Below are 12789 nucleotides of genomic sequence, written 5' to 3' on the forward strand. Positions count from 1 at the left end.
CTGTGTGCTTCATAAAATGTTAAACTTGATGAAACTTGGAGTAAGGTACTTTTTGCTGTACATTGGCTATGGATGCAATCCAAGATCATTTATAAAGTTAAGTGTGGGCTACAGCAGTCAGTAAGGTATTTAGGCGAAATTTTTGAAGAGGAGAATCTTCGACTTTCTTCTGATGGAGGAGGGTAGGGTAATTCTGATGGTTAAGGAGATTCAGATCTTGGATGCATAGATTGAATGGATGTTTCCTATTTTCTTCTTTGTTATGCTTTTTAATCTTCAGTCTAGTGGTGTACTTGCTCGGGGTGTGTCATGATCCACCAGAGATGGTTAGTTGGTTGGCCAGATAGGCGGGAGAACTCTTCATACTGCCCTTCGAGATGATGCAACTAGATTTGAAGATCATGCAGACATGAAAGGCGAGATGGGGTGTTCTATCAAGATAATGGTTCAATTTCATCTACCCTTTATGAGGTGTACTCATGGGGGCGTGGCTTGCACGCCGAGGGTGATGGCGGCGTGAGCCCGGAGCTCCGCGCCTATTCCCCGCAATAATCCTGCCTACTTCTGTACGGAGCCCAGCGCTACCCCTGAAACAAATCGTGCCGGGCACCGGAGCCGGTGGGGCGCTAACGGAGCGGGTGGGAGGCCGCTGAAAGGACCGGCCTCCGCCGCGACTCGCAGACACCAGGACCGAGTCGGAAGGACGCCCAAAATGGCGGCCGCCAAGAAGAACTGGTAGCGCCCGGCTGCTTGGACCGGGAGTTACCGCCTAGAGGTGAGGCCGTGACTGGGACCTGGAGAGCGGCGCCTTCACCCCCCCCCCCAGAGGCCCTGAAGTCCTGCGGACACCCTCCCCGGAGCAGCGGAACTGCCGCGAGTGCTGGACCGGCGCGGCTGGGGCCCAGCGGACGAGAGGTGCCCTGGACGCTCCCCCCTCCCGGACCAAGCGGTAAGCGGCAGCGCTGATCAGCACGCAGGGGGGAGCAGCGAGACGAGAGGGGGCGGTGGACAGCCTCAAGAGACTTAGAAGGCTACCGGCGGAGGCAAGAACACCAGGGGGAGACTGAGACTACCGGCTGGGGGCCCCGGACGCTTCCCGCCACGGGGGCTGGTGGGCCTCGCCCTCGGATTGCAGCGGGCAGCCGCTGGGCATGAACCTGAGACTCGGCGAAGGTCGACCATTGCAGCCCTACCGCCCACAGCCCGGAGTGACAAGCACGAATCCCCTCATGCCCGGACCCTACCCAGCGATGCTAGCTGCAAAGGCTGGATGCCCTGGAGGTGAGGATTGACCTTGCTTTGCGGGAGCTCGCGCAACGTTGAAGAGGTTGTAACAAGGGTGGGTGCTGGTCAGCGCCCCGGGGGTACACACCGGCCACCATGGGGAAACCAAAAGGCATGCAGGAGGAAGCGGCGACCTCGGGAACGGCGGAGGGCGACACGGGGGAGCCCCCTGAACTGAGGCGGCTGCAAGATCGCATCCTGGAGGCCATTACAGCAACGAGAGAAGCGCTGCACAATGATATCGCGCAGGTGGCGTCGGGGCTGGGCCTGCTTCGGGCCGCCCATGACAAATTGAAGGACAGAGTAAAAGATACTGAGGTAGCCCTGAAAGACCTGGCTCCTGCCCACAAAACTCTAGAGGGCAAACTCACGGAGGCTCTCGACCGGATTCAGATACTGGAACGACGAGCAGAGGATGCGGAAAACAGGAGCCGCCGCAGCAACGTGCGAATTGTAGGTGTTCCGGAGAGCGAAGGGGGGGCGGACTTGGTGGCCTACTGTGACACTTGGCTTAAAACTGTACTAGCGCCCGAGGGCCTGTCACCCTTCTTTACCCTAGAGAGAGCGCACCGGGTTCCATCCGGACCACCCAAACCTGGCCTACCGCCGCGACCCATCGTGGCCAAGCTGCTGCACTACAAAGATAGGGACCTGCTGCTGCAAAGAGCCCGGGACGCTGGCCCGTTCCAAATCGCGAATAGTAAAGTCACGTTGTGTCCGGACTTCACGTTCGAGACGCAAAAGCAGCGAGCTTCCTTTCTGACGATCAAGAAGGAGCTACGCACAGAGGGCATCCAGTACTCCTTGTTATTCCCTGCCAGACTTCGAATTGTGGTGGACGACAAAACGATGTTCTTCAACCTGGCTGCAGACGCTTGGGACTGGTGGGAAACCTACAAAGCGGGCACAGATGGGGCCAAGATACGAGAGGAGCGGGAAAAGGAGCGGGAACGAGCACCGGAAGGCCCGCGCAAATCGCAAAGACTGCGCAAGCGACGACGCGGAGCTGAGAGACCGACCGCCTCGCAAACGGAGGCTGAGCGCAAGGCGGCGCTGCAAGCAGTGATCACAATGGCAACAGTGGAGGACTCCCAATCCAAACGAGGCACGGACACCGAGACACATGCATCGGCCTCGGGCTCGGAATCGGACCTGTCTGGGATTCACGACGCCAAAGACCCGGTGGTGACACCGCAAACGGCAGAAGGAATCCTGAGCATCTGACTTACGCCTGTTGGGTAAAGGGAAAGGGCTTTGAGAGGGTTCACCCGATTAGCGGGTATGTTAGCTCCAGGCTTGGGCGCTGGGTGACTGGCTGAGCGCTGTTCTCAGTAATGGGGGGATGGGAGCGGGCCTGGGACATGTGCCCCCTCTCGGGCGAGGCCTCGCTCCGCACGCCCTTAAGGCACTTGCGGCTGCGGCCGTGAACTAGACACTTGGGGGGTCAGAGTTAAGGGAGTTTGGATGGGGTCTGGTATCTCGATATTGGGGCCTGTTCTGGGGTGAGGGGGTGCACCATAGTTGGGGTTTGGTGAAGGGGGGTTTTTGCAGACACCGACCCCGGTTTCCTTAGGGGCTGGACAGTTGGGTGGTTATGTTTGGGGTTGGGGAGGGACCATCATGCGCAGGAACATGCACAGGAGGGGGAAGAGGAACCCCGATTTAAGGGACAATGGCTAACTTGAATGTTTTGAAGTGCATGACCTGGAACGTGAGGAGCCTACACACGATGCAACGCAGACATAAAGTGCACGCCTACCTACTGAGAAGAGGGATTCACATTGCGCTCTTACAGGAGACACACATTACAAAACAGGAAGGGGTGGCGTTGCAGAGGAGATGGAGGGGGCAAGTTTTCCACACCTCTTATTCGGCCTACGCAAGGGGCGCCCTGATATGGGTGAGAGCGGGGACACCTTTTCAATTGACACGGCAGCTGGTAGATCCAGAGGGGAGATTTGTGGTAGTGGAGGGCAGACTACGAGGAAAAGCTATAGTCCTATGCAGCGTATATGCCCCGAATGTAGACCAACTAGCCTTTTATGCAAGCCTATCGGGGACACTGGCGCGCTTCCTGGTGGGTCTGGTATTCATGGGAGGGGACTTTAACTCCGTGGCGGAAGTGCATTTGGACAGATCACACCCACCCCTGAGCGACTCCCTGGTGCACCGCATAGCCAAGGGTAGACGGGATTGGCAAGAGAGCTGGGGGTTAACTGATGCATGGAGGGCGCAGCACCCAACAGATCGGGACTACTCGTTCTACTCCGGGCTACACGAGCTCCACGTTAGACTAGATGCGATATTGTGTTTGCGGGAAGTGATGCCGCATGTTGCCTGGTTGGAATATCTGACGAGAACGGTTTCGGACCACAATCCGCTCCTGATTCACTTAGACTGGATGACGGAAAAGCCTAGGGTGCCAACCTGGAGGCTCCGGCCGGAGACTCTGGAGGACCCGCTACTCGGGGCGGCACTGGAGGAGGGGTTGGCACAATACTTCACCGTCAACGAGGGATCCACGAACTCTAGGGCGGTGGAATGGGACGCCTTTAAAGTGGTAATGAGGGGACAGTGTATCACACAGTATGTAGGCACGAGAAGGGTGTTGTTGACTGACCTGGAGAGGGCGGATGCAAGATTGCGGGAAGCGGAGAGGGACCGGCCGTGCCGGCCGGAGCTTCAGGAGACGGTGAGCTCGGCTAGGGAAGCGGTGGCGGTCGAGGTGGAAAGGCTACGGGCTTACGATCATCGGGCATACGCGCTGCGTTCTCATGTGGAAGGCGACCGATCGGGCACTCTGTTGGCGTGGCTTGCTAACCCCACGAAACGATGCTCCCCTATCTTGCAGATTGCCGATGAGGGGGGGAATCTGACCTACACCCAATCGGCCATAGTGGACGGCTTTCAGAGATACTACGGGGAACTATATAGCAGTACCCCGGGCGACAGGGGGGAGGAGACGGAGACTTTCCTGGGAGGCCTCACCCTGCCGCGTTTAGAGGACGAACAAGCGAAGGACTTGGGAAGAGACATCGACTTGGGGGAGATTAGAGGAGCTATTAAGTCCATGGCCCGCAATAAGACGCCGGGTATAGACGGTTTGCCCATTGAATTCTACAGCAAGTATGTGGACGCCTTAGCACCGCGGCTTCTAGCTGTATACAAGGAAGCGAGAACCACGGGTCGGCTCCCCCAGACGATGCGGGAAGCAATAGTCATTCTGCTACTGAAACCTGGCAGAGAAGGCAGCAGCCCTGCATCTTATAGGCCCCTCTCAATGCTCACGGCTGACTATAAAATCTTGAGCTCTATACTGGCGGCGAGACTCTTGCCGCACATGACCACTCTGGTCCACGAGGACCAGAATGGTTTTCCCTGCTCGGAACACGACACTTAATATTAGAAGGCTTATCCGACTCATGGAAGAGGTACGGGAGGGGAGCGGTACTCCACTTGCCCTCTCGGTCGACATCGAAAAAGCGTTCGATAGTCTAGAGTGGGATTATTTATATGCAGTCATGGAGCGCTTTGGGATGGGCGCAGGCTATATTCGTTGGACGAAGGTGCTTTATGCAGCGGCGGTGGCGAGAGTGCGGGTTGGTTCCTTGGTGTCCCAGCAGTACCCAGTGGAGAGAGGCACCCGGCAGGGGTGCTCCCTGTCCCCATTACTGTTCGCCCTGGCGATCGAGCCGCTGGCGGCGGAAGCCCGCAAGGGGCGATACTTCGCAGGTGTGCAAGCGAGAGATGGGCGACAGTTTATCTCGCTGTACGCCGATGACCTCCTGTTGTTCCTTGACAATGACGCAGCAGAGCTTGATGGTGCGGAGGAGTTGCTGGGACGATTTGGCGACCTGTCGGGATTAAAGGTTAATTGGGCAAAAACGTGCCTTTTTCCATTGAGGGAGGACGCGGCCCGCCCAGACCACCGACCGCTACTTCATTGGGAGCCAACTTGTCTCCACTACCTTGGAGTTTACGTTTATCACACAGCGGCGGCTTTGTTCGAGGGCAATGTGGAGAGATGCGTCAGGGGGCTGAAAGGTAGCATGACCTTCTGGGCCACGCTTCCACTGTCCATAGCTGGTAGGATAGCTCTGTTGAAGATGGTGGCCCTGCCGCGGCCGCTGTACTACTTCCGAACGCTCCCGATCTGGATCCCCAGCTCCTTTTACCGCCGACTTCGATCCCAGCTAACTACTTTCTTGTGGTGAGCGGGCAGGTGCAGAGTGGCGCTGGCGACACTCTCCCGCCCGAAAGATGAAGGGGGCTTGGCGTTCCCAGATTATGAGCTCTACTACCTCGCTGCCCAGTTGCAGATATTTACGCAAGAGGTAGCTCGGGTTTACCGGGGCCCGGAACAAGGGCGCCTGCGGGGTACGCCACGGCATGTACTAGCCTACATTGCACTGGGGCAGAAACTTGCCGCCCAGGACTTATCCCTCGAGCAGGACACATTTCGGCGCTGCTGGAACCGGGCGCAAAAGCGGGCGGGGATTAAGCAGCCTTACGCCCCGGAGATGCCATTGGGCATGCTAACCGCACTACCCCATGGAGGAGATTGGTCCCACCTGCAGCGATGGGAGGAGGCGGGAGTGCAGGTGGTAGGGGATCTTTTCGAAAACGGGGAGCTCCTCCCATTCCTAGCCCTCCAGGAACGGTTTGACCTCCCACGAGGGGGTTACCTCCTTCACGCGGCTGTGATAAGAGCAATGCAGAAACACTGGGGACTGGGACTGGCGGAGCCGGAGACGGCCATGGCTTGCCAATACACCATGATGGCGGCGGGAACGGTGAAGGCGGTGTCTTGCCTATTTAACAGAATGCTCCACGAGCATTTGCCGCCCCTCGACAAGCTGAAACTCAAGTGGGAGACCGACCTGGGCAGGCCCATTCCGGACACGACGTGGGCACAATTGGTGCGGCGGGCGCGTAATAGCACAAGGAACGCTAGATTTCAAATTATCCATTATTATATACTGCACAGGGCGTACATGACCCCTGGGAGAATCCTGAAATACTTTGGCGCGACCGACGCGAGATGCCCCCGCTGCGCGGCAGAGGGAGCTGAGCTGATGCATATGCAATGGTCATGCCCGGCCCTGTCGGAATATTGGCGGGCCGTGGGAGAGTTTTTGAACGAGGTGACGGACCGAACTGTTGACTTTGACGCGGCAGCGTGCCTCCTGCATTGGTTCCCGCATACCCCCAAGAACAAGCTCTCAAGAAAATTTATAGATATGGGTTTGCTGATAGCTAAGCGTGAGATTACTAGAAACTGGAAGGCAAGGGCGGGCCCGACGCATAAGAGGTGGTACAACGAATTTTTGAAGTGGGCGGCTTGCGATAGCACATATAGATATCAGATGGCGCATAGAACTACTAATGAGCGAGTGTTAGAACAGGCGACGGCCTGGGAGGTGATGGTGCAGGGCCTCAGGGACAGTGTATTAGTGGACGAAGGGGAGGACCTAGGCGTTGCCGGGGGTAGTACTTCACACTGACCAGGAGATAAGAGAACCGATAGAAGGGAATGCCTGAAGACCAAGTTGAGCTGTACACATCAGGTGCCTCCAGTGCGGATGATGGGATGGGGAGGAGGGGCGGTGGGGGGGGGTTAGAATCTTAGGGACGGGGAGGGAGTTGGGGGGGAGTTCTATGTTTACTTAGTTGAGGACTTAAAAGTAGGCACACAAACAACTCCGAGACGATACTCCTGCGGAAGTACAACCAGGCGTGTGGGGGCTGAGACTTTGTTGCCGCCCGGCCCTCGGGATGTGGGCCTGCAGGCTGTGTAAACTAGAAGATGATATACCAGACTACAGCACTCTGATTGATACTGTACGTGTATAACTATTGGCCTGCGTAATGTGTGTCTACAATAAAAATTACTTTAAAAAAAAAATGAGGTGTACTCATGCATGTTGAATGCAGTTCAGGGAGACCAGTGTGCTTACTGGGAGGTAGCTGTGAGAATATTAAGGCTTGGACAGCAATTCTGAAATTCTGTTGGTTGAGGAAGGTTTCACATTTTTCTAGGGGGATAGTTGGTATCATTCCATCTTGGTCATCTTGGCTCTGCGTTTCTTTGGGGACAGGTTAGTTTTGAGAGTGAATCCAATTGAGTTGGCGCTGGTAAAGAGTTATGGGTTAATGCCATCTAATTCATGCCATTGAGTCATGTCTGAACATGTTGCTGGCCTTGATAAGTTCTTGGAGTTCAGTGCAGGCAGCTTGTCAGGTATTTTGACGATGAAAGTAGGTGGTTGATAGCTGGTAATTGGCAAAGTCATCATGGTCAAGGGAGGGTTTCTTCAAGAGTGAGAGAATTTGGCGAGTCTTGGGGTTCCAAAAAAAGTGCTGTGGTTGAGAGAGGGCTCTAATGAAGGATCGGGATAGAATATCGGATTCGGGCCTTAGAAGGAGTTGAGGATGTCAGTGAAATCTGTGAGTGGGAAGGAGTGCAAAGATGAACAGTGAGGGGTGTTGCGCGGCAGGATGGTGGTGGGAGAGGTATAGACTTTATGCTCTCCATGTTATCAGATTTACTGTATTTTTATTAGAATAGGATGAAGGATTCCCTTGCACTTATCGGTTGAACATGTAATGGTGGGCTTGAGAAGGAATTGACACAGTGCTTAATTATCTTGAAGAGCACTCTTCTTCTGTTGGATGCTTCATTGATTGTGTTGATATAGTGTTTGGCTTTGTGTGATGTAAAAACGGGTTTGTGTGTTGAGCAGAACAATTGTGAAAGTATGATATCCTAAATGGAATCTATTATTTTTCTAATTCTTTCCATTTTAAAGAATCAGGTACTTGCTGTAAGCGAGGTCTTTGGAATGCCAGGGTGCTGATGGTTTTGGTTTGCATTTTTGTGCATTCAGAGGGACATGGCAGTGTATGTAGTTTTCCAAGAATGTGTTGAAGTTACAGAGAAGTATATTGATATCAGATGTTAGAATGGTGATGGTGGCGCAACAGATGCATTTATGTTGTTGCTTGTCAATCAAGATTTTTTTAAAGAAGGTGAAGGTTCGTTGTCGCTTAGGCTGACCTTGGTACATGGTTTGGGCATGTAGTAGGATGATCAGGATGGCAAGGGGTTGGTCCAGTCCAGGGTATGGGTGGATTGCAGTGGATAGTTGATGAGTGATATACCTGGGACAAAGATGTGGCCTTCGGTGTTAGATAGTTCATTGATGTGTTGCACCATGCTGAGCGTGCTGAGAAGTTTGAGGAAGGTGTCTTTTGCTTTGTTTTGGCATGAGTTTCTTGAGAGGTTTAAGTTTTTGTGGAGGATGATGTTTGTGTCTGCGAATGGATAAGATAGTGAGGAGACCAGCGTTTTCATCTATACTCTGCCCATTAATCCTGCAGATGACGTGGAAGGTGGTTTTCCGAGTTGAATAAAATGGAATGCAATAATTGTTTAAAAAAGTTTACTTGCTACAAAGGTCGGAAATTATTGAGACTGACTGGTTTTGTTTCAGCTCTTACTGGTCAAATCTGTGGCATTCATTCAGTTGCAAATAAAATGGTTGAAGGTACTGAAGAGATATGCTGTTTATGTAAATGAAATCTGAGCAAGTCTTACTTACTACATGGATTTCTTTGTATTTTTGGCGTAACGTAATTTCGGTTGAAAAGAAATCAATTTTGCACTCCATGGGGCTTATTTACAAGCCCCTTGTGATACTTTTGCACTGCCGTTGTGTCACTTTTTGCAATGCAGCAGCGGCGTAAACAATGTGCCAGATTGCGCCCTATTTACAAAGTGACGCATCTAGGAAGATGCGTCACCTTATAAACCCCTGTGCCCCATCGAGCCTGCGTCAGGTATAAAGTTTGCAGGGTGGGCGTTCTCATGCCAGAAAGCCTTGTAGAAGTAACGCAGTGAAATCTACAAGATTTCACGGTTTCACTTCTAGGACGCCACTGCGTCAAAACGTTACGCCTGCTTGGAGCAGGCGTAAGAAGTGACGCAGTGCAAGGAGAATAGGCCTCCCCCATACATTGCTGAAGTTGTGTCAGGCTTAAGACACAACTCCAGCAATGAATGGGTTTCGCTCCGACAGATTCGTCAGAATTTCTAACACATCTGTCAATCCTTGCACCAAGGTGCACTGTATTGTAAATACGGCGCGTTCATGGAGGCACAGGGTTTCTCTTGCAGGCGCAGGGAAACTCGTGCATGGCTGCTTTAGTGCAGCATACATCAGTTTCTTGTAAATAAGTCCCACAAAGTTTTTTGTTTTCCACACTTTATTTCATGCAAGCACTATTCGCACTTGGTAAACTTTTACAAAGTCAGTGATTATTTGACGTCGACACATAGTTAGCAAACCCTTAAAATGAGGGTGACCGGGTGTCCTGGGATAGTCGGGACATTCCTGTTTGTTGGCCTCATCACCAAATTCAACACAGGTTTTTAGAGAGGGTCAAGTGAACACGTTTTTGCGTGTTCCAGTGCAGAGTTAGGTGCCAGCCGCTTCTGAAATCAATGTAATTATTATGATAGTGTGTGTAAAAACTGTCTATAATGTATTCCCTTTAGACCCTCCTTGTCTGTGTTTGGTACGTTGGTGGGTGCTTTCTTTTAGTTCATCCTGCGCCCCTTGGTGGATATGGCATTGTAGTCTTGCTTCTTTTTTTGTTAAATATCCCGGTTCTTGGTTTTAAAAATCTGGCTACTCTGCTTTAAAATGCCTGTAGTCAAAGATTTGTGAAAAATAAACCAGTTATTCTCTTAAATTTGCCCTGACTCTAGGATTTATTATTCAGTCCCACATCTATTGAAAATCCTCATTGATTTATTTGCCAAACACAATCAATGGAGTATGTTATTGCCATTCCTAATCAAGTAGCCTACCAATTCCAATCAAATATTTGTCGTGTTTACTCACCATATATATGGAGTAATTCCGCTTTTTCAAACGCAAAGCCAAAACCAGTGTTTTAACCCATATTTTCCTTGTAAAGGTTTCGACATCTGGATGAGGTGTTACAGAACCAGAGACATGTTTTAGAGACCATAACATCCAAGGCTCAGGAAAAGAAAATTGGCATGCAGGCAGCGGCGAAACAGCTAGAGGAGAGGTACGTCATTATTCATTATGTTCACTGTGTGGACTACCAAACAAATGCACTAAGAGGATTGCAAGCCCTTCACTCAGTGCCTTGCACACTCACCTTTTGAGTCCAGTTTCAGACGTCAGAGATAGAGTGACAACAAATAAAATAATGCACTATAAAGGTGAGAATCAAAGTTGTGTACAGATCTTTATTTGTCTATCCATTGCTGTGTCCCGGCTCTAAACTCCAGGGGTGAGGGAGATGAGGAGTGTGTGTGAGTGTGTGAGTGTGTGAGTGAATGTGTGAGTGTTTGTGTGTGTGAGAGAGACAAAAGTTGCCAAGCTGATGCATTACTGAAAGTAGAACTCAAGTGAGCTCACGTTCAAAATGCCTTTAATCGTTTTTGTACACCAAGAAACTAGTCTAAATAGAAAATATTAAATGGGTAAACCAATAAAGGGCTGAATGGTTGGCACAAGTTATGATGAAATAAATTGTATTGATGTGAACAATTTAGCATTGGCAAGTGGAAAGCTTACACCAGGTTACTAAAATCACATAGTATCCACTGGTGTTGATAAAGTTGAGCAAGGGTGCGCCATGTGTCCACCGTGAACACATCTTGTGACAAGCTGCTTTCATGCTATGATCTCTTTGCACAGGTTGTTTGAAGTAAAGCACACCCACCGAAAAGTGGAAAACCAGATTAAAATGGCGAAGATGGTGCTCATTAATGAACTGAATAAACGGACAAACACACTTCTGGAACAACTTGAGGTAAGTGGACCCGGCCGAGCAACAGCCTCATTCCTAAAATAAGATCTTTAGCATTACTTCCATTTCTATATCTTCTGTCCTACTGGTTTTCCTTAATTTCCTTTATTGTCTTGCAGTACTAGATAACACATTTTTGATAGAGCAGAATGAAATGTTTAAGGTTATCAGGCGGATTTAGAGTTTTTGCAGATGTTTCATCTTATTTAGAGTTTTTGCAGATGTTTAATCTACCAACACGGTGGATTAGCATGCCCCATCATACCAGTGTTAGAAATGTCATCATATTGTGAGTTCTCCAACATGGAAGTGTTGCTTCTTCGCGACAGGAGCTCCTTTTTCCATTGCAGAAGCCTCTCTTTGTTGCAAAGTGTTGGCTGATGGTATTTTTGCCAGCAAATATGGGAACCGGGAAGCGTCCCCCATATCTACTCTCCCTAACATGCTGGAGCTTGGTCCAAGCATGTTTGGAAAGGTGAAGCTCAGATAGAAGCAATGTAACATTCCCTCCCTCCCAAAATAGGTACAGCATGGTAACAGCAGTCTAAGCTTCCATCTCTATCAATTATGGGCAGTTTCTGGATCAGTGGCAGGTTACACACAGCTGTCTTTAGCATGGGTCTAATCCAAGAGGTGAGAGTATGGGGTGGACTTGCAAATGAATGAATGTTTGAGTGCTCCTGTCACTCTGATCTAGCTGTTATTCTCTGAGGATACAACTGAATTGCTGTTTTTTCTCCTTCTGTCTACATTTGCATTTATTCAGTGATTGAGAAGAAAAAGGTACAGGCAAATATGGGAAGTTAAAGTAACAGAGTTCTTCCAAGGCCTGACTTCAGCTGTTTATCTCCATGATATGAAAAAAATAACAATTAATTCATTCATAAAATATATAAGAGGGGCTTTGGATCAGCTCTCTTTAACCACTGTCCGTTTCATCTATCATGCATATGTTCTTTCCACTCACCACAGCACACAGCCTGGTGCAATGGGTCAGCCCACATCAGGCTCTCTGGCACTGTGAGTGATGCCATTTTGCCAGGCCACGTGTGTTCATCTGCCTGCCTAAAAAAAAGTGCACTTCAGTGCCAGAGCTGGTGAGCAAATATTGAATTTTGCGCTTTCCATGCTTCGTCTTTGTTTGGTCATACCTGTGTATTTAAACTATGGCTTAAGTTTATAGCAATTCTTAATTCAACAGTACCTTTTGCCTATTGCATTAGGAATCACGTTTGCCTGTGACGGGCATTAAAACTTAACAGAGTGCTTGTGCCTTGTTTATATACACATGCCAGCAAGGAAGCACCTTATAGATGATGATTCATAATATTAAAATAGTTTTTTATTGCAAGAATATGGCGACAACATGTAGGTGGCAGCATGTTTACTTTTTTCTTTTTTGTGTCATATATTTACAATAAAAAAAATGGTAACAAGAAAGCAGCTTATTTAGGCCAGAACTATTGTGTTTGTCGAAGCTTGTTAGAAAAGGTAGGTGGATTAAATAGTTGTGCATGTTACTCCTGCGTTCTCCAAGTCCAAGGTGAGTGAAAACGTTTTGCTAACCCAGCAGAATGCATTTTTGTAGCATCCGCGTCTAGCAACGGGCCACCTTTGCTGTTTGTTAAGTCAATGTAGCACCCCTGGTGGAAGCAC

At 50.2% G+C, this 12789-nt stretch overlaps 1 protein-coding gene across 2 annotated transcripts in view; it reads left to right on the top strand.

The window, feature by feature from the left end:
- Positions 1 to 12789, top strand: part of TRIM66 (tripartite motif containing 66) — an 862818-nt gene that overhangs the window by 596830 nt on the left and 253199 nt on the right. For both annotated transcript variants that reach the window (XM_086956002.1, XM_086956003.1), the window contains exons 5-6: positions 10267 to 10383; positions 11022 to 11136. In XM_086956002.1, coding sequence (XP_086812128.1) covers positions 10267 to 10383; positions 11022 to 11136 — 232 coding nt within the window. The remainder of the gene's footprint in view (positions 1 to 10266; positions 10384 to 11021; positions 11137 to 12789) is intronic.

The sequence above is a fragment of the Lissotriton vulgaris genome, chromosome 2_1, assembly GCF_964263255.1.
Source record: "Lissotriton vulgaris chromosome 2_1, aLisVul1.2, whole genome shotgun sequence".
Taxonomy (NCBI): domain Eukaryota; kingdom Metazoa; phylum Chordata; class Amphibia; order Caudata; family Salamandridae; genus Lissotriton; species Lissotriton vulgaris.